The 23,948-nt window shown below is 54.0% G+C and overlaps 1 protein-coding gene across 1 annotated transcript in view; it reads left to right on the top strand.

Moving 5' to 3' along the window:
* FBN3 (fibrillin 3) overlaps nt 1-23,948 on the top strand; it is an 82,380-nt gene that overhangs the window by 13,090 nt on the left and 45,342 nt on the right. Inside the window, exons 14-37 of the mRNA XM_049875805.1 lie at nt 244-519; nt 769-822; nt 2,287-2,412; nt 2,498-2,623; nt 4,427-4,546; nt 4,685-4,822; nt 4,995-5,045; nt 5,351-5,476; nt 8,353-8,577; nt 8,999-9,124; nt 10,145-10,273; nt 11,871-11,996; nt 13,113-13,238; nt 13,408-13,530; nt 13,716-13,841; nt 15,490-15,615; nt 16,940-17,062; nt 17,227-17,349; nt 18,187-18,312; nt 18,395-18,517; nt 19,453-19,575; nt 20,322-20,483; nt 21,402-21,470; nt 22,360-22,485. Of these exons, the coding sequence (XP_049731762.1) occupies nt 244-519; nt 769-822; nt 2,287-2,412; nt 2,498-2,623; nt 4,427-4,546; nt 4,685-4,822; nt 4,995-5,045; nt 5,351-5,476; nt 8,353-8,577; nt 8,999-9,124; nt 10,145-10,273; nt 11,871-11,996; nt 13,113-13,238; nt 13,408-13,530; nt 13,716-13,841; nt 15,490-15,615; nt 16,940-17,062; nt 17,227-17,349; nt 18,187-18,312; nt 18,395-18,517; nt 19,453-19,575; nt 20,322-20,483; nt 21,402-21,470; nt 22,360-22,485 (3,099 nt within the window). The remainder of the gene's footprint in view (nt 1-243; nt 520-768; nt 823-2,286; nt 2,413-2,497; nt 2,624-4,426; nt 4,547-4,684; nt 4,823-4,994; nt 5,046-5,350; nt 5,477-8,352; nt 8,578-8,998; nt 9,125-10,144; nt 10,274-11,870; nt 11,997-13,112; nt 13,239-13,407; nt 13,531-13,715; nt 13,842-15,489; nt 15,616-16,939; nt 17,063-17,226; nt 17,350-18,186; nt 18,313-18,394; nt 18,518-19,452; nt 19,576-20,321; nt 20,484-21,401; nt 21,471-22,359; nt 22,486-23,948) is intronic.

Here is a 23,948-nt window from a genome sequence, read left to right as displayed (position 1 = left end):
AGTTTTGGGGGAACACTATTTGACCTAGTACATGGGGTAAAGAGAAGGATGAAGGGGATGGGCTGAGGAAAGAGGGCAGAGAGGAGGAGGAGGGAAAGAGGAAGGAGGAGGAAGACCAGGGAAAGGAGAAGGTGCAGAAGAAGAGAGGAGGAGAAGGAAAGGGCTGGGGTGAAAACCAAGAGATGGAGAGGGTGGGGGGCTGAGTGAGAAAGGGACCCATTGCAGTGCCTCCCTGCCCTGCAGACATCGACGAGTGCCAGAAGCCCGGGATCTGCATGAACGGCCACTGCACCAACACTGAGGGCTCCTTCCACTGCCAGTGCCTGGGTGGGCTGGCAGTGGGTGCAGATGGGCGTGTCTGCGTGGACACCCACATGCGCAGCACATGCTACGGGGCTGTTGAGAAGGGCTCCTGTGCCCGCCCCTTCCCTGGTGCCGTCACCAAGTCTGAGTGCTGCTGCGCCAGCCCAGACCATGGGTTTGGGGAGCCCTGTCAGCTGTGTCCTGCCAAAAACTCTGGTGAGTTCTGAGCTCCTGGCTCCTCCTTGGTTTGGCTTCCAGGTCATCCCCCTTTGGGGCAGAAGGTAGCAGGATCTCAACCTCCGTGGAGTGGGGACTTCTCTCTCCAAGAAGAGACTGCATGAGGGGAACATTGTGGTCCCAGGGTCTTGTCCAAGGTCCAGAGCCGTGTCCTAGGGCAGGGTGCAGGATCACCGTGGCATGGTGCCCTGACCCCTCTCACCCTGCTTCCTCCTCCCTCCACTGCAGCCGAGTTCCAGGCCCTCTGCAGCAGCGGTCTGGGCATCACCACAGATGGCAGAGGTGAGTGTTCCCAGCCCCTCGAGCAGCCCGCAGGGCCATTCCCCAGGGTGAGGAGGGGCGAGACGAGCTGTGCTCAGTCCCACATGTCATCTCCCTCCTCAGTCCCCTTCCTACTGAGCCCTGTGTCTGGCGGTACACACTCTGCAGCCTCCTGTGTGGTTTTCCTAGCTCCCCAGGTTCTCTGGCCAATCTTTGGCCACCCGGTCTCAGCCCAAAGTTGAAGCTTCAAAAGGAAAGGAAATTGCACACGTCTGCGCTTCTTGTCATTTGTTTGCTGATCAGACACAGACAGACGTGCACACACATGCATGCACACCCATGCATGCATACATACAAATATACATGCAAACATGCATGTGTACACAGGGCACACATGCGTGTGCAGCACACGTGTACATGCAACATACACGTACAGATGCACACAGAGACATGCATGCACACATGCACAAGTACAATGTACACACTGAGCATATGCAGATAAGCACACGTGCAACACATGCACATGCAGACAGACACAGTGAAACATGTCTGCACACTCACATGCACACACGCGCACACACATGTACACCCCCTCCCTTCTTGTTCAGTCTTTCTGCCCAAGTTTTTCACCGATTTCAGATCTCTCACCCCATTGTTTAAGGCACAGACCCTGGAGCCAGGCTACACGGGTTTGAATCCCAGCCCCGCCGTTTACTAATTGAATACCTTGGGCAAGTTAGTTACTCTCTCTGTGCCTCCGTTTTCTTGTTTATAAAACAGAACTGTTAATAGGACCCGTTTCGGGGATGTTGGGAAAATCAAATGAGTTAACATACTTAACGTACTCAGGAGAGTGCTTGGCCCAAAATAGTAAGTGCCCTGTAAGTGCTAACAATTATGAGTTGTTTTTTTTTTAAACTATGTTTCTGCTGAATAAATGTCCATCCCACTGGTTCTCAGTTTTCTCCCCAGGGGACACTTGGCCATGTCTGGAGATATTTTTCATTGTCACAACTGGGGGCGGGTGCTACCAGGAGTGAGTGGGTTTTGGCCTGGGATGTTGGTCAACATCCTGCAATGCACAGAACCCAAACTGGTAGGTGTGGAGTCGACTCCAGTTTATGGCCCCCTGTGTTCAGAGTACAACTGTGCCCCATAGAGTTTTCTATGGCTGGTTTTTTGGAAGTAGGTCATCAGGCCTTTCTTTCAAGGCATCTCTGGGTGGACTTGAACCTCCAACCTCCAACTGTTTGGTTAGCAGCTGAGTGTGTTAACCATTTGCATCACCCAGGAATTCCATGGCCAGGATGGCTCCCTGGAAAAAGGAATGGCTGGGCCTCAAATGCCAGCAGTGCCGAGGTTGGAAAACCTTGGCTTAGAGGGAAAGGGGGCAGAGCCTGAGCTGGAACTCTGACCTGGGGAACCCCTGGCCTCTAGCGGGCCCTGGTGGACTAGGGCAGCTCCTGACCCCTCCTTCTGCTACAGACATCAACGAGTGTGCCCTGAACCCCGACATCTGTGCCAACGGCATGTGCGAGAATCTGCGGGGCAGCTACCGCTGCGTCTGCAACGTGGGTTATGAAGCAGGCGTGGCAGGCAAGGACTGCGTGGGTGAGTGTCCTGCAGATGGGCAGACGGATGGACAGACGGGGCATCCCTGCTGCAGATCTCACCTCTTCTCCACCCCCACCTGCAGACGTGGATGAGTGTGCTCTCAACAGCCTCCTATGTGACAACGGATGGTGCCGGAACAGCCCTGGCAGCTACAGCTGCTCCTGTCCCCAGGGCTTCAGATTCCGGCAGGACACAGAGACCTGTGAAGGTACAGGACCCTGGGCATGCCACAGGTGTTGTGAACACACAGACATGCACACCTATGCCTGCATCACACACACTCATGCTTTCACACTTGGTTACACAGACTCAAAGACACACATACACTCACACTTAGGTGCTCCCACACAGATATACACACTCAGCACATGTATATGGACATTCACATACTCATTCTTGCACATTTACACATGTGTGCTCACAGCCACACAGTTATAACACTCAGGCTCTTACACACTTATATGCACCTTCACACACACTCATACATTTGCGCACATGTAGTCACTCACACACATACATTCCATACTCACACCCAGTTACACACTCATATACAAATACACTTAGACATATATTCATATTCACAGATGTGACCGCACAGTTATACACATTCACAGGTACACGCTCAAACACACATATACCCATATGTGCACACTCCCCCATTCTCATACTTTCACACACTTCTGCTAATAAACATCCACTCAGAGGCACTCACACTTACACACATTCACACACATTCATACCTTCACGTGCTTGTACTTATTTGTACTCACATAGTTATACAAACTCTCACAATTTCAAATATACTTACACAAATGTACTCAGACACTTCCACAGTTACATACATGTACACACACTTGCACACATATACCTACATTCACACACTCATTCTCACTTACATATGCTCGCAGCCACACACTCAAATACATTTATACACACTTACATGTACATTCACACATTCACATGCCTGTGCAGTCACACTCACATAGTTACAAGCTCACCGTATTCAAATCCACTCACACGTGCTCCCACTCATAGATGCTTCCACACAGTTATACGTACATGTACACACACAGTCACACACACACTTGCACACATGTACTTGCACTGACACTCCCATGCAGTTACACACTCACATGTACACATACTCAGACACACCCACATTCCCACTCACTCACACGCTCACACTTATGCTCAATCACATACTTATATGTACACTCACACACTCCTACCCCCATGTGTGTACTCACACTCACACATACAGAAACACTTGCCCATCCCGTCACTCACACTTGCACACAGTGACACACTTGGACCCACCACCCTCTGGCTCACACACTGATGTACACTCACACTCAGGCACACATTTGTGGTGAGGTCCTTGCCCATAGTGCAGCCCCGTCACAGACGTGTGCTCACGGATCAGAAACCACGCACCCTCTCTCTCTGCCTCCCACCCCAGCCCTGGGTCCTCACTCCCTGCTCCCTTCACCCCACACTTCTATCCAGTTCGCCATCCTCACCCCCCTCACCTCACTCTAGTGCCACTCTGTCCCCAGGTCACCAGTGCCCTCCATGTGTCCCCTCTCGGACCCCTTCCCCTTCACCCTCTGTCAATCACCTCCAGGCTCCACCCTCTCTGGTCCCCCTGCCGCCTCCATTCTACCCTCATCCTCTCTTGTGACAAGCCCCCCAGAGTGTCACTGCTCCCCACCATGACCAACCCTCTGTACTTTTTTTTCACCAGGCATGCACATGAGACTCTCTGTGTCGGCAGACAGGCATGGGCACACATGGCCCAGTGTGAACACACATGCATGCACACGTGTGCCCGGGAGAGCCACCCCCACTCGCTGGCACACGCATTAGGTTCCCTTGAGCTCTGTGCACACACATGTGCCTTGTCTACTCACACATACATGTGAACATGAGTCTCTAGGAAGAGGGCGGCCCTGGCCTGGTCGGGGTCCCCTTCCCACAGCTGAGAACCAGTTTTGGTGGGCTGTCCCCACAGACATCGATGAGTGCCTCTCCGTCCCCTGTGTGAATGGTGTGTGCCGGAACCTTGCTGGCTCTTACGCCTGTGAGTGCGCCCCCGGCAGCCGGCTGGGGCCCTCCGGTACCACGTGTCTAGGTGAGAGGCCCCCATCCCCGCGGGGCTCTGGTGACACCCCCGCTCCCCCCCCGCATCCTGTCCCAGGTTGGGTTGGCACACAGGTGTGGGACCAGGTGGCACCTGACAGGCGAGACAGGTGATCCCCTGCCTCCCCAGACAGCACCAAGGGCACCTGCTGGCTGCGGGTACAGGACAACCGCTGTGAGGCAAATCTCCACGGAGCCACCCTGCGGGCTGAGTGCTGTGCCACCCTGGGGGCTGCTTGGGGCAGCCCCTGCGAGCCCTGTGAGATCGGTAATGCCCTGGGAGCCCCCGGAGCCCGGCCACACCCATCAGGGCCTCTCAGGCATGGCCACGGCCTGCTTGGGTGACGATCGTCAGAATGGGGCTGAGGTGGGGGCAGAGGAGGTCCCTGGGGCTGGATGGAGAGTCACAGCTGTCCCCACTCGCGTTTTCCCCAACACAGACCCCACCTGTGCCCGGGGTTTTGCACACACAGAGGGCCTCACCTGCACAGGTAACACCCTGCCCCCTCTAGCTCACTCCCTGTGCCCCAACATGGGCAAGCGCCTATCACGAGTGCTGCCTGGGCTCTTCCTTGAAGCTCCTGAGATTGAGACTGAGATTCCTCTCCCCACCTTGGTACTGGGGCCTCCCCAGTCCCCCTTTCCAGCCTCTGAGAGTGACCATGTCCCCTCCTCGCCCCCATGAACCCCTGAGGACAACTAGGGTTTCCCGAGCCCCGGGAGGTGGGGCAGCCAGTACCTCCCACTCCTGGCCATCCCCAGCCCTCCCGTCTCCCCCTTGCCTGCTGCTCCCCAGATGTGAACGAGTGTGAAGCCTTCCCTGGGGTCTGTCCCAACGGACGCTGTCTCAACTCCCCCGGCTCCTTCCGCTGTGACTGCCCCCAGGGCCTGACGCTGGATGCCACGGGCCGGCTGTGTGTGGGTGAGTCCATGCGGTCTCCAGGTGGGGCCAGGTGTCCGTCCTTTGTTACCTCGTCCCCTTCTACTCCCAGCCACTGGAGACCCCATTTAGGAAGAGGAGAGATTTAGGGGTCATCTGGGACCCTCCACCTCCTGCCTCCTGCTGACATGTCTGAGAAGATGTTTGTGTTGGCTGTTCATTCCCTTCTGGGGTGCCCTTCCTCTCCTCCCACCCCCCGAGAATTTCATTGCAAACAAGAAAAATCTTGTATAATAATACAGTAAAGCCTGCAAAAGCTGGAGCCTGTGTAAGGCAGGAACTTCTCGGAAAAGGAAAACTCAAATATTTTCCACTAACAGAGAGCGATAGAAAAATGCTGAGACTGCACCCTTCAAGGACGGAAAGCTTGTGAGACCCAGAAAACCAAGGCAGTGCCGTTGTGCTCTGGCTCTCACAGGTTTCACTGTATCTGCAACTTTGGCTTATTCTCTCTTTGCCAAATAAGCTGTGTTTCTCCATTTGACGTTGAGTAAACTCCAACTCATGGCAACCCCGTGTCAGCAGAACTCTGCTCCATAGGGTTTTCAATGTCTGATTTTTCAGAAGTAGATTGCCAGGCCTTTCTTCCAAGGTGTCTCTGGGTGGATTCAAACTTCTAACCTTTCGGTGAGCAGCTGAGCACATTAACCATTTGTATCATCCCAAGCAATTGCCATTGAGTTGATTCCAACTCACGGCGAGCCCTGTGTGTCAGAGTAGGGTTTTCCATGGTTAATTTTTTTTGGACGATCACCAGGCCTTTCTTCTAAGGCACCTCTGGGAAGACTTGGCTCTCCAACTTTTCGGTTAGCAGCTGAGTGCGTTAACTGTTTGTACCACCCAGGGATTTCAAATAAGATTTACACTTCAGGGTGGATTTGAGGACAAAACCCCTTTAGTAGCAGTGCTAAGATGCATGCGGGGGCATTTGGCCTTGCCTGTGAATCTCACTTGGTCTCAAGGGGCCCAAAGTTCACCCTTAATGGCTTTCCCTCAAGGACAGAGACTTTGATATACTTTTTCTCTAGATCATGATTTCTTGACTTTGGCACTATTTTGACACCTTGAACTGAATCTTTCTTTGCTTTGGGGCTGTCCTCTGCACAGCATCCCTGGCCTCCACCCACTTGGTGGCAGGAGCAGCCTTGCCCCCCACCCCAGGTAGGACCATGACTGGTTCCGGTGGTCACTGGGGGTCAAAACTGCAGCTGGTTGGGAACCAGTCCTTTACATGTCAGCTGTTTCTTTCTTCTCTGGTTGGGGTCTTTTATCTTTCTGGCCGCTGTAGTTGTTCAGGCAGGGTCGCTGGCTTTCTCCAGCCTTTTCTTGGCCTCAGTGTTTCCTCCTACAGTTCCATCAACATATTTGTAGCCTCTCTGAGGGAGCGATGGAGATAATCCACCCTTGGCAGATGGGTTCCAATGACCCTCTCAACTTCAATTTCCTTCCAAACTGGGTTTCAGTGGGTCTTCTGACTGATCCCAAAATGTGGCCAAGGAAAGAGAAAAGAACCATTTCCTCACAGGAGACTCTGTGCTTAATTCAGGAGGTGGTCACTCCAGCATGTCTGGTCAGCTGTAAAGCTCAGCCCTGGACCAAGTCACTGGGTACAACAGGACCTAAAAAGGGTCCCTGTGTATGCCTTGGCACTTCCATTTATCCTAGAAATTCTATAACAAGATCTCATCCTCAAATTTATCCAGTTAAATATATGCTGTTTTTGTACTACTAGTAGTCCTAGACCAGGGGTTGGCAGACATTTTCTGTAAGGTGCCAGAGTAAATATTTTTGGCTCTGTGGGCTAGACAGTCTCCGTGGCAGTGATTCAGCTCTGCTGTGTAGTGCAAAAGCAGCCACAGACAACATATAGATGAATGAGCGTGAATGTGCCAATAAAGTTTTATTTACAAAAACAAGCGACTGGCCCACGGGTCATAAACTGCCAATTCCTATCCTATATCCTCATCTCTGGTGCCGAGGAAGACTTGGCTGTTGTCAGATTGTTCTGGGGGAGGTTAATGGATTAAGCACATGGAATCTGGAAACACACGGCCTGGGTTTGAACCCCATCTCTACCTCTTACTAACTGGGTGAACTAGGACAAGATACTTAACTTCTCTGTGCCTCAGCCTTGCCTGTAAAATGGGTATGATAATAGCGTTGTTCTCTTGGTGTGTTTTTGAGGATTAAGTGTTATTAATGAGCTGAAGAGCTTATAACAATGCCTGGTACACCGTAAACACCATAGCGGCGTGAGTTGCTGTTATTTAAGTGGCATTGTGTGATGACATTACACCACAGCAGGAAGTCCCTCCCATTTCAGTCTTCCCTTCTGCCTTAGCTGAAGGTTGCCATTACAAAATGCCACCAACTGGGTAGCTTTCAAGAACAGAAAATTATTTTGTGACACATCTGGAGGCTGAGAGTTCACATGAGGATCTCGGCCACATTGATTCCTTCTGTGAACCCCTTTCCTACTTTCTAGTGTCTGCCAGCAATCTGTGGTGTTCCTTTGCTGCTTATAGGCACCTTGGAAGAAAGGCCTGGCAATCTACTTCTGAAAAATCAGCCATTGAAAACCCTATGGAGCACAGTTCTACTCTGACACAGATGGGGGCGCCATGAGTCAGGATGGACTCAAGGGCAACTGGTTTTGACTCCAGTGTGGCTTCATTAACATAACAAAAGAAAACCCCTACTTCCAAACAGGGTCCCATTCACAGGTACAGGGGTTAGGACTTTGGGGGGACACAATTCAATCCAGCGCACACCCATCGGCTGTGGAGGAGGAAGTTTCAGGTGGGTGCCCTTGCATAGTCGTGTGGCGGCGGCACCAGTGACTGTGTCCCTCCGTGCAGACGTGCGCCTGGAGCCGTGTTTCCTGCACTGGGACGAGGATGAGTGTGGGGCTCCCCTGCCTGGCAAGTACCGCATGGACGTCTGCTGCTGCTCCGTCGGGGCCGCATGGGGCGCTGAGTGCAAGGCGTGCCCGGGGCCCGGCTCCCCGGAATTCACCCGTCTGTGCCCGCGGGGGCTGGGCTTTGCCAGCCGGGATTTCCTATCAGGCCGGCCCTTCTACAAAGGTGTGCGGGGGCGGGGCGGGGCGGTGGGGCGCTGGGAGGTGCAGGGAGCGGGGCCTCGGGGAGATGGGCGGGCCGGTCAAGGGGTCTGCAGGGGGTGGGCGGGGCCGCCGGGAGGTGGGCGGGGCCGCCGGGAGAGAGGTCTGCAGAGGAGGCCTACTGGAAGTGGGAGGGTCAAGAGGTCTGTGGGAAGGTTCGCTGGGAGGTGGAGGACAGGTCCGGGGGTCTGCACCGGGTGCGGCTGAGATGGGGAGAGCCAGTCTGATAAAGGCAGGAGGTGTGCGCGGGAGTCGACTGGCTGTCCTAGTCCTCAGAGGACATGAATGTTCTAGAAGAGGGGATGAGAGAGCTGGCAGCTAAGGACCGGGAAGGGCTTGGGGTCCGCTGGTGGCACAGCTGTCTGAGGTTCGTGCTCCGCCCCCAGACGTGAACGAGTGCAAAGCGTTCCCGGGCCTGTGCGCGCATGGCTCCTGCAGCAACACCGTGGGCAGCTTCCGCTGCTCCTGCGCTGGAGGCTTCGCCCTGGACTCCCATGAGCGGAACTGCACAGGTACACCCCACCTCGCCCGAAGAGTGGGGCCCTCGGGGCTCTCCTCATGTCCACATGCAGGCTGTGTGGCCCAGAGCAGGCCACTGCCCTCTCTGGGTCTCAGTGACCCTGGCTGTAAAAGGAGGGTTGCCAGAGGCGACCCCAGGGGCCTCTGGGCTCCAGGGGTCAGGGGCTGTGAGGACATTCAGGGCCCTTGGCCTCGTTTTCAGTTGAGGCACCTCTGTTTCTTGGCTCCAAAGCTTGGGGCTCCCATGCTGCCCCCTTGTATCTACAGGCATGGAGACCCCTGGCCCATGCCCCCTCATGTGCACAGACCCTTCCTCCCCTGGCCTGCACCCCCTGGTATGCAGATGAAGACTCCCTCCCTGGCCCATCCCCTCTTGTGTCCTCAGGCACAGACCCCTTGGCCCACACCCTCTGTGTCCACAGATACAGACCACCCGGCTGGTGCTACCTTGTCTGCAGGCAGACCTTGACTGCTCCTGTTCACTCATGTGCATAGATCACGCCCCCCCCCCCGGCTCGTGTCTCCTCATGTACACAGACCCGCCTCCTGTTCGTATCCCCTCGTGTACAGACAGAGCCCCCTCAGCTCATGTTCCCTCAAGTGCAGACAGACACCCTGGCTCATGTCCCTTCATGTACGCAGACCCCCCCGTTCGTATCCCCTCGTGTGCACAGAGCCCCCTCAGTTCATGTTTTCTCCTGTGTGAACAGACCCCCTGGCTCATGTCCCCTCATGTACACAGACCCCCCTCCAGTTCGTGCCCCCATGTGCACAGAACCCCCTCAGCTCATGTTCCCTTATGTGTAGACAGACATTCCCTGGGTCATGTCACCTCGTGTACACAGGCCCCCCCGTTCGTGTCCCCTCGTGTGCACAGAGCCCCCCCGCTCATGTCCCCTCATGTGCAGACGGACCCACCTCCAGCTCATGCTCCCACACATACACAGACCTCCCTCCTGTTTGTGTCCCCTCGTATGCAGACTGACCCCCCCCCCAATGTTTCTCTCCCACAGACATCGACGAGTGCCACATCTCCCCGGACCTCTGCGGCCAGGGCGCCTGCGTCAACACCCCGGGCAGCTTCAAGTGCGAGTGTTTCCACGGCTACGAGAGTGGCTTCATGCTGATGAAGAACTGCATGGGTAGGGGGCCACAGGGGAGGTGGGCGACCAGGGGAGGGATGTGCAAGAGGGACTGGAGGGCTGAGGGGGCGGACGCTGCTGTGATGGACTTGGGAGAAGCTGCGGTCTGGTTGGGTCTCAGCAAGTCAAGGAGGGAGGCCTGGGGACTAAGACCTGGGAGGGGCCAGTGCACTGCGAGTCGGGGGGGTCTCCCAGGGAGAGTGTGGTGGAAGGAGAGGAGAAAGCTTAGGAAAGTCCTAGAAGCCTGGGAAATGCTAGCCTCTGGTCACCCATCATTCACTGTTCCTTTTTTTCATCTTTTTAAATTAATTTTTGGGAATGTGAAAACATACATCACTTCAACAATTTCTCCATGTACAATTCAGTGACATTGGTTACATTCTTCAAGTTGCGCCACCATTCTCGACAATCTTTTCCAAACTGTTTCACCATCATTAACACAAACTTACTGCCCCCTAAGCTTCCCATCTATCTTTTTGAGTTGCTGTTGTCAGTTTGATCATATACAGATAAAAAAAACCCAGTATATACAGATAGCTCTTTAAAAAGCATCATGCTTAATACAGACATTCTTTTTCTAATTAGGCTAAACTACTTTTTTTTTTTTAATTCATTCAACAAACATTTTATGCGCATTGACTAAGCTTGGGCTCTGCAGAGAGCTCCAGAGGCAGGGCTCTGTCTTCTTGGTGCTCATGGCCTACTAGGGGAGACCAAAAAAAAAAAAAAAAAACCAAACCCAGTGCCGTCGAGTTGATTCCGACTCATGGCGACCCTACAGGACAGAGTAGAACTGCCCCGTAGAGTTTCCAAGGAGCGCCTGGTGGATTCGAACTGCTGACCCTTTGGTTAGCAGCCATAGCACTTAACCACTATGCCACCAGGGTTTCCAGGGGAGACCAGTGGTAGTAAAATGCAGCCCCAAAGAAATGAGGAGTTGCCTCTGCCAGAAGCGCTCAACAGGGCCACATGATTGGTGGAAATGTGAACCTGGGGCATGTATCCCATTCTGTGGGTCTTGAGAAGGTGACTGAGAAGAATGGGGTAAACAAGGTGAAGAGGAGCAGAAAGACTAGCCCTGAGAGGGAACAGCATGTGCAAAGGCCCTGGGGTTAGAGCTGGAGGGATGGAAGGAGCCACTCTGAGGAAAGCCAGACAGAGGGAAAAGCATGTGCAAAGACCCTGGGATGGGCCAGTGGGGTGGGGAGGAGCCACTCTGAGGAGAGCCAGGCATGTGCAAAGGCCTTAGGTGAGCCTGAGGGACAGAAGGCATAAGTGGCAGTCTGCTCCTTGCCCCGATGCCTGGCAGGACTGGGCCTTGGCTTCCCATGTGTTCTATGGGGGCTCCTGAGGACCTCCTCAGTGACAGTAGGAGTGTTGGCCTTGCAGCCCTGATTCTCCTAAGAATTCCTGCTTCCCTCCCCATCTGAACTGTCCCTGCTACTCCCAGCTCAGACTTGGCTCTCCTAGGTCATCCAGGCCCTGAGCTTCCAGATTCTCCTGGCTTCTTTGGGGGGGGGGGGCTTCCAGATGTCACATCATTCCACCTCAGGAAGGTTGGCATCTTCACCTCTGCTCTCTCTGTCCACATGCCCAGACGTGGACGAATGTGCACGGGACCCACTGCTCTGCCGGGGCGGCAGCTGCACCAATACGGATGGGAGCTATAAGTGCCACTGTCCACCTGGACACGAGCTGATGGCCAAGGGCACTGCCTGTGAGGGTGAGCGTGCAGCCAGTGTGTGTGCCCAGGAGGGTGCAGTTGGTGGGCATGAGAGTGGGGGTGTATGGTTGCGTGTCTGGGTGTGAGTACTTACCTGGGTGTGAGAGTACAAGTGGCTCTTAGTCTGTATCTGTGAGTATGTTGAATGGTTGCATGAGTGAAATGGGAGTGTGTGAGTGTGCAAATGAGAGAGCAAGTGTGCATCAGTGTGCGTGTGAACTATAACTATGCCTAGGAACAAAGTAGTGGGAGTATGTGTTTGTGTGAATGGGCATCCACACAAGGGCAAGTGTGTTTGCATGTGAGTGTGTATGCCAGCTCATGTGTATGTGAGTGGGTGTGAAGTGTTCGTGAGTCTGCGGGAGTGTGCAAGAGGGTATGACTATGCACCTGGATGTGAGTGTGGGTCTACACAGGATGAGTGTGTTCGTGTGAGGATGGGTTCAAGGTGTTGGTATGAGTCTCTGTGTGTGTAAAATATGTGTCTACACAAGGACAGGTGTGTTTGTGTGTGAGTGGGTGTTTGTGGGTCTCTGTGAACATGCATGTGGGTGTGGGTGTGAGTGTGTGCTTGGGGGTAAATTTGTGTCTACACAAGATGAATGTGTGTTGTGTGTGTGTGTGTGTTTATGTGAGTCTTTGTGAGTTGTGTACCTGGTGCGAATGTGCATCTACACAGGGCATATGTGTTCATATGGGACTGGGTGGAGGGTGTGTTTGTGAATGTATGCGTGTGCATGTGGGTGTGAGTGTGTATACCTACATGAGGTAAGTGTGTGGAGGGTGTGTTTGTCAGTCCGTGTGAGTACGTATCTGGGTGTGAATGTGTACATTTACACAAGGCAAGTGTTTTTGTGTGGGAGTGGGTGGAGGGTGTGATTGTGAGTGTGTATCTGAGTGTGAAGGTGTGTGTAAACAGGGCAAGTGTCTGCATGGGGGTGGTTGGAAGGTGTGATTGTGAGTGCGTGGACAGGCACCCATGGGGTGGGCATTCTTGTGGTTGATCTGAGTGGCTCTTGTGGTCACACGGAGGGCAGATGGGGGGAGGTGGACCCCCCTTCCTTTGGGCCCCCTCGCCCGTCTGGCATACTGGTCCCCAGCTGTGTGTCCCCACAGATGTCGATGAGTGTGCCCTGCAGGCTGGCCTGTGCCTTCACGGCCGGTGCGTCAACCTCATTGGAGCCTTCCAGTGCGCCTGCCACACTGGCTTCCAGAGCACACCCGACCGCCAGGGCTGTGTGGGTAAGACTGCATCGCTGGACCCCACCCTGACCACTGCCTCACCTCAGTTGCAATGGGCATTTGGCTCCAGACCTCACCCATGCCTCCAAATCAGCCCCTACCCAGTCACAACCCCAGCCCTGACCCCAGCTTCAGCCCCAGCCCTCCATCTCCACCCTGTCCCCTGCAGACATCGATGAATGCCGCATGGGGAATGGCGGGTGTGACGGGCAGTGCGTCAATACCGAGGGCAGCTACCAGTGCAGCTGTAGTCAGGGCTATTCACTGATGCCCAATGGGAGGACTTGTGCAGGTGGGTCAGCATGGCCCCCTCCCACCACCTGGGATGGGGAACAGGAGGAGGTGTCCCCTGGGCCCTAGCCTGACCTAGCTCTGCCCAGACCAGAGCCCAGGCACCCCAACTCAGCCTGCAGGAGGGACTTGGGGCTCTCCCTCCATCTGTGCCCACCTGTCCCTGCTCCTGTCCCTGTTCCCCAGATGTGGACGAATGTGAAGAGGACCCAGACATCTGTGACAGGGGCCAGTGCTCCAATGTGCCAGGCGGTCACCGCTGCCTGTGCTATGATGGCTTTGTGGCCACGCTGGACCAGAGGATGTGTGTTGGTGAGGACCAGGCAGGGGGCTGGGTAGGTGACAACATAACTCACACCCAGTCCTTCCTCCTGGGAGGACAGACAGACATCAGCAACACATGGAAACGTCTTTGGGTTTCTGGCTGGCGATCAGCTCCGGGAACTATTGGGGCCTGAGCCTGCACCCTAAAACCCATGGGATCTCGTTCACAGAAGTAGAGCTGCCCACACCTCTTCCCTTTTGAATTTGGTATTGAGCACTTTGGTTTCCTGGGGCTTCTGTAACACACTGTGCAAAGTGGGGGGCTTTAAGAAACAGATGCTTACTGTCTCACGGTTCTGGAGGCTGGGAGTCCAAGTCTGGGTGTCAGCCATGCCGATTGCTTCGGAGAGCTCTGAGAAAAGAACCAATCCCTGCCTCTCCCAGCTTCTCATGGCTTCTTTGGCATTCCTTGACTTGTAGACACATCTTCACATGGTATCTTCAGTCTTTCTCCCCACATCCATTCTCCCTTTTTATAAGACACTGCTCGGAAGGGGTTAGGACCCACCCTGCTCTGTACGACCTCACATGAACCTAACCAAAAATATCTTCAGAGAAAACCCCTGTTTTCCCAAACAAGGTCTCATTCAGAGGTACAGCAGTTAAGACTTCAACATCTTTTTCTGGGGGACACCATTCAATCTGTCACAAGCACACACCATTACCCAACATGTGTCAGAGGGTCGTCCTTGTTCGGGGGCTGCACTGTGAGATCAGTGCAGAGGAGGGGGCTCTATGTCCCTTCCCACTGCCTGGACTTAGGAAGGAGGAGGTATCTGCCAGGCCAGAACGTGGCTGAGCCCAGGCACCCCCTGTCTTTAGATCAGCGTAGGTGAAGGGGTTTTATGTAGAGGAGGGTCGGCAAGGTGGGGAACAGACTTGGAACTGTGTTCTCTGAGCTCTGGTTGAAGACCCTGGGCTGTTTGGGCAGGTAGTCACTGCCCGCACCTGGCGACAGGTGTTCACGGGGCAGGTGGTTGCCAGGCCTTCTGGTGGCAGGTCATCACAGGGTGGGTGGTCATCTGCGGGTAGGCCGTCACGGGACAGGTGGGGTGGGTGGTCACCATCCTCACCTAGGGGCAGGTTGTCACAGAGGCGTGGGAAACGGATGTGTCCTGAGTGCCCCCATCAGGGTAGAGTTGAGACCAGAAAGTCAAATTTTAACTTCCTGGAAAGAATTGTCCAGCCCAATGTATCATAGAGGGTTCCATCCAGCTCACAGGGGTCTCTGGAAGCAGTTAGGGGAAGGGCCCTGTGACTGCATACACTTAGGAAATGTCGTCTACCCCACATGCCTCTTGCAACTTCAATGGGCACATTGGCATCAAGGCTCTGACAAGTCCTGCAGTAGAAAAACCCAATTAGTTTTGTTTAACCTAGTATTCCCAAAACTAATTTGACCGTAAAGTCCTTTCTGGAGCACACACATAGTGCATACTATGTGGCATGCTGACAATCTTCACAGCTGCCTACAGGTGGGACAGAGGTAGCTGCCACCTCTGGGGACACGCGTGTAAAACCCCAGCAGAAGGCTCCGTGGGGCCAGGACACTCGACAGGGCTGATGCCCCCTCCTGCCATCTACCCCTTCAGCCCAGCACCAAGCCCTCTCCCACTTGCCCTCTCTCCCCCAACAGATGTGAATGAATGTGACCTAAACCCCCACGTCTGCCTCCATGGGAACTGCGAGAACACAAAGGGTTCTTTCATCTGCCACTGCCAGCTGGGTTATGTCGTCAGGAAGGGGGCCGCAGGCTGTTCCGGTGAGCTGGCGGGCATCAGAAGTGCAGGTGCAAGGTTTGGAAACGCTGGTTTAGAGGGGGCACGTTAGGCTAGAGTTCCCTTTATAGTCTACCCAAAGTCTCTCTACCCCTGGGGTCAGAGCATGGCCAGACACTACCCTTGTTGATCTCCACCGATGGTGCCTCAAGTTAAGGGAACAGGGACCAGATAAATACCCCTGAGCGTCCTTGTCCCTGGCTAGTGCAAACAGTGAAGTGTCCAACTACTAACTGAAGGTTGAGGGTTTAAACCTACCCAGAGGCATCTCGGAAGAAAGGCCCGGCTATCTGCCTCTGAAAGGTCACAGCCTTAAAAACCCCATGGTGCACAGTTCTACTCTGACACGTATGAGGCCACCAGAAATCAGAATGGACTCCATGACAACTGGTTTGGTTTTTCTGGAAGAAGGGAGTCTCCTCACTGCTAGGAGGAGCTCCGGAGCCTGAAGGACCCACATCAGCATTAGCAGAGCATGCAAACACAAAAACAAAAAGTTGTTGAGTCTGTTCCATCTCATGGCACCCCACGTGTGTCGGAGTAGAACCATGCTCCATAGGTTTCTCAGTGGCTCATTTTTCAGAAGTAGATCACCAGCCCTTTCTTCCAAGGTACCTCTGAGCGGACTTGAAGCGCCAACCTTGCTGTTAGCAGCCGAGCACCTTAACCATTTGCAACACCCAGGGACTTGCAAACCTGGTGATTTTAACCGATTCAGGAAGAACAAGTGGTTCTTTTAACGTGGACTAGAAACAAATGTTGCAAAACAGATGATCAGATTTTTGGTTTCTGAGGTATTGTAGCTATTGATATAAAATATTCTTTAAAAATACTCTAAGTGAAAACAGGAGGCGATTCAGTGAATGAATGCTCAGTAAGTAGTAGCCCACAGAGGCGCTGTATGAAAATTACAGAAGCGATAAGGGTAGAGGAGTGTTGACACAGGATTTGGAAACGCTGATTTAGAGGGGGCACGTTAGGATAGAGTTCCTCTTATCGTCTACCCTAAGTCTCTCATGCTGCCGTTTCAGACCATTTCCTGAGGGCTGCCAGGAGTTATGGCTGTTGAGTTTTGGGATTTTGCTCCTGGGCTCCCAGGGTGGGGTGGGGGGCTCTCTGGTCAGCCCCTTGCTAGGAAGGGTCCTTAATCTTCCCACTGCCACTGCACCAAGCCTCCCCACCCCTACCCGAAACCTTATTTCTTCTAGACCCAGGGCTCATGGGAGTGCGGTGTGTTCTCCCACCCCCTGCCCTGGTCCTGCCCCTCCTGTGACAGGTTCCTCCACCCAGCTGTCCCTCTCCCCTCAGATGTGGACGAGTGTGAGCTGGGGGATCACAGCTGTGACAGTCATGCCTCCTGCCTCAATGTCCCCGGGAGTTTCAGCTGCAGGTGCCAGCCAGGCTGGGTGGGGGATGGCTTCGAATGCCACGGTGAGTGCCTAAGGCATGGGGTGTGGGCAAAGCTGAGGAGGCAGGTAGGGGGCAGGATTGGGAGGATGGCTGGGCCCAGGGCTGTTGGCAGCTACGGTCGGGGTTGGGGAGGGCGGGTCTGCATCCCTGCAGCCTCCTGATGTTCCTGCCTGCATCTCCCGCAGACCTGGATGAATGTACTCTCCAGGAGCACCAGTGTAGCCCACACGCCACATGCCTCAACACCCCCGGCTCCTACCGCTGCACCTGCCGCGAGGGCTTCGCTGGGGATGGCTTCTTCTGCAGTGGTGAGACCTAGGCAGGGGACAGGGGCCCCAGAGGGACGGCCTAGGGGGCCTGGTTATGCTGTGGGCACGGTGGCCAGCGTGCTTCCCAAATCACCCTCACCCACCTGCCGCCCCATGGTGCTAGAGGGAGAGGATGCAGCTTCAGCCCACGGGGCCAGTGCTGAGCCACTGGGGTTGTCTCCTCCCTGGACTCTAAATGCCTGGAGCCTTCTGGGGTGGGGAGCAGGACCACTGTGACTCCCCAGTAATCGGAGTGGCCAGGGCTGCCCTGAGTCACCAGCTCTCCTGTCTCCCCACTGGCTGGAGTCAGAGCAAGCAGGACCATTCACTTGCTCCTTGGGACCTGGAGTGGCCAGGCCACCTGTCAGCTCACTCGAGGGAATCTGAGTGTCTAGGGCCACCTGCCCACCCACTAGTGCCCTGACTCTGTCACATGCCCACCAGACGGGAGTCCGAGTTCACAGGCTACCTGCCTGCCCCCTGGGGCCCTGATTCTGTCACCTGCCCAGCAGGGGAGCCTGAGTGTCCAGGGCTACCTGCCTGTTCCCTGAGGACCTGACTTTGTCACCTGCCTACTGGAGTGGGTCTGAGTGTCCAGAGCCACCTCCCTGCCTCCCGGTGCCCTGACTCTATCACCTGCCCACCAGAGGGAATCTGAGTCTTCAGGGCCTCCTGCCTGCTCCCTGGGGCCCTGATTCCATCACCTGCCCACTGGAGAGGTCTGAGTGTCCAGAGCCACCTGCCCACCCCCTGGCACCAGGGTGATGGTGTAGAGCCCTCAGGGCCCACTGTCCACCCAGCGTGGGTCCTGGCCCGGCTGATCCTTGGGCCCCTCAGACAGGGACGAGTGTGCGGATGATGTGGACCTCTGTGAGAATGGGCAGTGCCTCAATGCCCCCGGCGGGTACCGCTGCGAGTGTGAGATGGGCTTTCAGCCCACTAAGGACCACCGGGCCTGCCAGGGTGAGGGCTGGGGCCAGCAGGGTGGGACCGGGTGGGCAGGGGCAGGCTGTGGGTACCGCAGGCTGACCTGTGCTCCCCATAGACGTGGACGAGTGTGCTCTCGGGAACTTCTGTGTGTTGGGAAGCTGTGAGAACCTGCCCGGAATGTTCCACTGCATCTGTGATGACGGCTATGAGCTGGATCGAAGCGGCGGCAACTGCACAGGTGTGAGGCCGGCTGGGCTGGGGGGCGAAGGAGCGGGGGTGGGGCACAGCCCCTCTCTCTCAGACCTCTTCTCCTGTGTGTCGCCTCCTCGGGAGGCCTTCCCTGACCACCCGACCCCTGTTCCCCTTCCTGTTTTACCTGCTTTGCTTGCCTCTTATCATCATCTGAAAAGACGTCCTAGAATGAATGTGGAAGTGTGCTCCCTCAGCCACCAGTAAACCACTTGCCATCAAGTTGATTCTGACGCATGGCGATCCCATGTGCGTCAGAGCAGAACTGCACTCCCTAGGGTTTTCCATGGCTGGTTTTTCAGAAAAAGATTAACAGGCTTTTTTTCCGAGGTGACCCTGAGTGGACCTGAACCTCCAACCTTTTGGTCCGCAGCCGAGTGCGTTAACCATTTGCTCCACTCAGAGACTTTGCTCTGACCCACAATGGCACCCTATCTGTTTGTTTCAAACGGAAGTGGGCCAACTTTTCTGTAAAAGGCCAGACAGTAAATATTTTTGGCTTTGAGGGCCAGACAGTCTCTGTCGCAACTGCTTAACTTGGGTGTTGTACCTTGGAGCCAGCCGTAGACAGTACGTAAACAAATGGGTGTGATTGTGTGCCAATAAAACTTTTATCAACAGAATCAAGCGATGGGCCGGATTTGGTCCCTGGGTTGTGATTTGCTGACCCCTGGTTTAGAAGCATTTTCTAAACATTGGTTTCATAGGCTGGGTCTATGGAACCTGGGGCAGGGTGAGCTTTATAAGGCGCAAATCTTCATGTCAAGTGGAACAGAGTTGGGGAGGAATAGGGTTGGATGAGTGCAGGGAAGGTTCCAGAGAGTCCTGTCGTCTCAGGCTTTCTTCCCAAAGAAGGACTCAGTCTCGCCAAATGTGGAGGGAGGTAGGCCGAGGGAGGGTTCCAGCTAACACTGCTACTTGCAGATGTCAACGAGTGTGCAGACCCCGTGAACTGCATCAACGGCCTATGTGTCAACACCCCCGGCAGCTACCTCTGCAACTGCCCCCCGGACTTCGAGCTGAACCCCAGTGGGGTGGGCTGTGTGGGTGAGTCCTTGCTTGACTCTGGGCCGGGGCTCTGAAGTCAAGTGGACTTGGGCAGGGCCGCAGCCTGTCCAAATACGCCTGCTCCTGACAGACAGGAGTCTGCTGGCACCAGCTGGAGTAGTTGCCCCTGCCACCTGCTCAGATGCACCTTCTACCCCTGAAACACACATACATCTGCCTTGACTGGTGCCTGGGTGAGCGTTCTAGTCCACGTGTTCAGAAACACCCGTGTACCACACACACACACACAGTCACATGCATGCAGAGTCACACACATGTGGTTGTACGCACAGTTGCACCCATGCACAATCAACATACAGTCACATGTAGGCACATAGTCACACATGACCACACACAATTACATGCACACAGTCACATGCGTGTACACAGTCACACACACGGTCACATGCATGCAGTCACACACAGTCACAGAGTCCCACAGGCAGTCACACATGCAGTCACACTCATGTAGGGTCACGCATATGCACAGTCACACACACAATTGCACACATGTAGTGACATGCACACACAGCCACACTCATGCATGGTACACGTACACACACACAGGCATACACCATCACACAGTCGCACATGCAGAGTCACACACTAAGAGTCATGTGCACTCAGTCACATGCACTCACCGTCATATACACATGTAGTCACGCATACAGAAGCTTGCTCACACATGCAGAGTCACACACACTGTTTCCCCCTGCCCCTGGCTAAGCACCTTTCTGCCTGCTTAGACACCCGGGTTGGTAACTGCTTCCTGGACACGCATGACCGAGGGGACGGGGGCATCTCCTGCGCTGCTGAGATAGGGGTTGGCGTCACTCGAGCCTCCTGCTGTTGCTCCCTGGGCCGGGCCTGGGGCAACCCCTGCGAGCCGTGTCCGATGGCCAACACCAGTAAGTCCCTGCGGGGAGCGTGGGGCAGGGGTCATCTCTGCTAGAGGGACTTTGGTGGCAGAGACACCGAGAAGGGAGGGAGAGGGGCTCTTCCTGGGTCACACAGTGCATTCTCTCAGGTAATCGTCTGGCCTCTCTCCAGGGTCTTCCTGCAAATTCTTCTCTGTGTGTTTGTGTGTTCACTTGCTCACTCAGTCAGTCAACAAACACTCTGCGGCTTCCTCTGAGCCATATGCTAGGAGCTGGGCACCCAGGGAAGGATGTGCCACAGCCACTGCACACTGCAGCTCACCCACAAGCCAGTGGCTCCAGGACTGTGAGGGTGGAGTCTCCCGTGTGTCTGTTTGAGACACAGCAATGATGCAGGACAAAGCTGCAGAGAGGAGGGGGCTGAGGAAGGGGGTTTTGAAGGATGAGTAGGAGTTTTCCAGGGAGTAGGAAGAAGGATGCCTGGTACAGTGGAAACAGCATATGCAAAAGCCTGAAGTATGAAACAAGGAGGCACTGTATCCACCCCTTCAGGAGTGTGTATGTGTGAACGGTGGGCGTCTGCCTTTCATGGGGAAACTTACAGTCACACTAGAGTCTGGTTTTGGATCAGAGAGAATGGCCCTCCCCGTTCCACTCTTGGCCACTACCACACGATTCATCTGCTCACAGGTTGTATGTAAGCACACGCTCGCGCACACACACACACAGATGCCAGATCCCCAGGCAGCCCCAGGACTGGGCAAGGCCTCTTGGTCCCAAGAGGCCAGGGAGAAAAGTGGGGAAGGATGAGGATGTTGCAGGTGCAGTAGAGGGATATGGGGCCCACCCTTGGACCCTTCTTGGGAGTCCTCCCCTCCCTTGCTTCCCCTGGGCTCTGTCCAAAGGCCCCACCCCACAGCCCCTCACAAAAGCCTATTTCCCTTGCAGCCGAGTACAGAACCTTGTGCCCTGGTGGTGAGGGCTTCCGGCCCAACCCCGTCACTGTCATTCTGGAAGGTGAGTTCTGGCAGGTCATCCATCTCTCCACCCACTTGTTGGGCTTTCTCTCATCCCCAACCTTTCTCTTATCAGCACACCGACATGCAGAATTGGACCCCTTTGTGGAGGCCAAGATCCTCCTGCCTGGGGCTGGGTAGAAAGACTGGACTGTATTTTGAGTTTGTGGTGAATTTTTTGTCTGTTCTTTCAGCTATCTCTTTTTCCACTTGTTGGATTATTGATCCATCCTTCCATCCATCAATCTACTCATTTATCTTCTCCTCCGTTCACCCACTTGTTCATTTATCCATCTGTGACTTTTAATATCCACTCATCCATCCACTCACCACCCATCCATCCATCCTTCCATTCAACTCCTCTAATCATCCACTTGGTTATTCACCTATCTACTACTTATCATATCCATCCATCCACCCATTCACCTATCCATCCATCCACTCATCTGTCCATCCACCCATTTATCCATCCACCGATCCATCCATCTACCCACTCGTCCATCCATCCATCCGTCCATCCACCCATCCACCCATCTATCCACCCACCCAGACACCCAGACATCCATCTTTCTATTCACAGGAGATTATGAGATTGGAGAAGACATTTCATCAGAGGGAACTATATGATAGATGGATAACAATCAGATAAGGGCAAAGGGGATGAAATCAGGGTAACATTGCCCCAACAGAGTCTGGGTCCAGCTTTCAAGGGAGACCCTGGTCTGAGCCCTCCAGATGCCCAGCAGCTATGGGGTAGCCCTCTCAGGGATCTTTGAAGGAGCAAGGCTGGCTCCTGCAGGGCCCTCAAGAGTCCAGGGCAGGGTGCAGGTGTCCCCTGAGTCCTCTGCTTGGGTTTAGCCTCCGATCACAGCTTTCTCACTTCCTGATAGACATCGTTGAGTGCCAGGAGCTGCCAGGCCTATGCCAGGGAGGCGACTGTGTCAACACCTTCGGCAGCTTCCAATGCGAATGCCCGCCTGGATTCCACCTGAATGAGGACACCCGCATCTGTGAGGGTGAGTATGGATCCTCCCCAGGCTAAGCCAGCCTCTTCCCTCACTCCCTGCCTCCCTTCCCTTCTCACCCTCACCTCCTTCTCAGTTACTGGGGTTTGAAATACCCCTGGAGCCTGCTCACCTACCTTGCTCTCTGGAGCCTATTAGAAGGATTGGGAGGGGGAAGCTGTCTTAGTTACCTAGTGCTTCTGTAACACAAATACCGCAATGGGTGGCTTTAAGAACAGAAATTTATTTTCTCACAGTTTTGGAGGCTAAAACTTCAAGTCAGTATCTTGGCCGTGTTGATTCTGCCCGTGAGCCTCTCTTCTAGTTTCCAGTGACTGCCAACAGTCCTTGGAGTTCCTTTCCTTGTAGACAATTCTCACGTGTTGTCTGTCTTTGTCTATGTGTGCATCTCTGTGTGTATTCTGGTCTTTTTACAACTCAGAAGTGATTAGGTTTAGGATCTACCCTACACTGGTATGACCTCAACTGACCGATTAATTAGATTACATTATGGAAAGTGATTACATTATATTACATTAGATTGAAATGGGGAAGGTCATTACATTACATTACATTACATTACATTACATTACATTACATTACATTACATTACATTACATTACATTACATTACATTACATTACATTACAGAAGGTCACTATATCACATCACAACATATCGTATCACATCACAAAGGTAATCGGCTCTACCTAAGGCCAACTGATTTAATCAGATGTCACTACTCCATGACAACATCTACACTAGCATTTGGCCAAACCACTGGGAACCATAGCCCCACCAAGTTGACACATAAAATTAACCATCACAGAAGGCTTCATCAGAATGCCCCTGTATTCTGTCTGCTCTGCTGCCTTCTCCTCCCCTTGCCTTACCTCTGCCCTCCTACCTGCTCAGAAGTGACCTGGCTTTACAACAGAAGCCACACTTTCCTCCCTTGGCCAAAGGCTGACCCTGACCCAGAGCTCAGGATGGGAAGGTAAAGACAAGAGAAGAAACCGGCCCAGCTTTCTTTTACCTGTTTACTTGTGTTCTCATTTAAGTATAACAGTAACGGGCAACAATTCTAGTACTAACGGGTATTTATCGAGAGCCCCCTGTGTGTCAGCGCTGTGCTGAACACACCCCACCGGTCATTCATTTGATCAGCATAGCAGCCCCATGAGGGAGGTGTTCCTACTATCCCCGTTTTTCAGATGCAGAAACTGAGGCTCAGTGGGGTTAAAGGGCTTTTCCAGAGGCCTCAGCTAGTGAATGATGGAAACTGGTTTTGGCCCAGCTATTCTAATTCTGAGCTCTTTTGGCCCATTATAACAAACGCATTAATTCATTCAACCATCCATTCATCTATCCACTCACCCCTCTCTCCACTCACCTATCCATCCATCCACCCATCATCCACTCATCCATCCATCTTAAACAAACACCCATCCATTCCTTTTTAAAATTTATTGTGGT

The sequence above is a fragment of the Elephas maximus genome, chromosome 3, assembly GCF_024166365.1.
Source record: "Elephas maximus indicus isolate mEleMax1 chromosome 3, mEleMax1 primary haplotype, whole genome shotgun sequence".
Lineage (NCBI taxonomy): Eukaryota > Metazoa > Chordata > Mammalia > Proboscidea > Elephantidae > Elephas > Elephas maximus.
The sequence above is the reverse complement of the archived record's forward strand: the minus strand, read 5'-3'. Positions and strand labels throughout refer to the sequence as shown.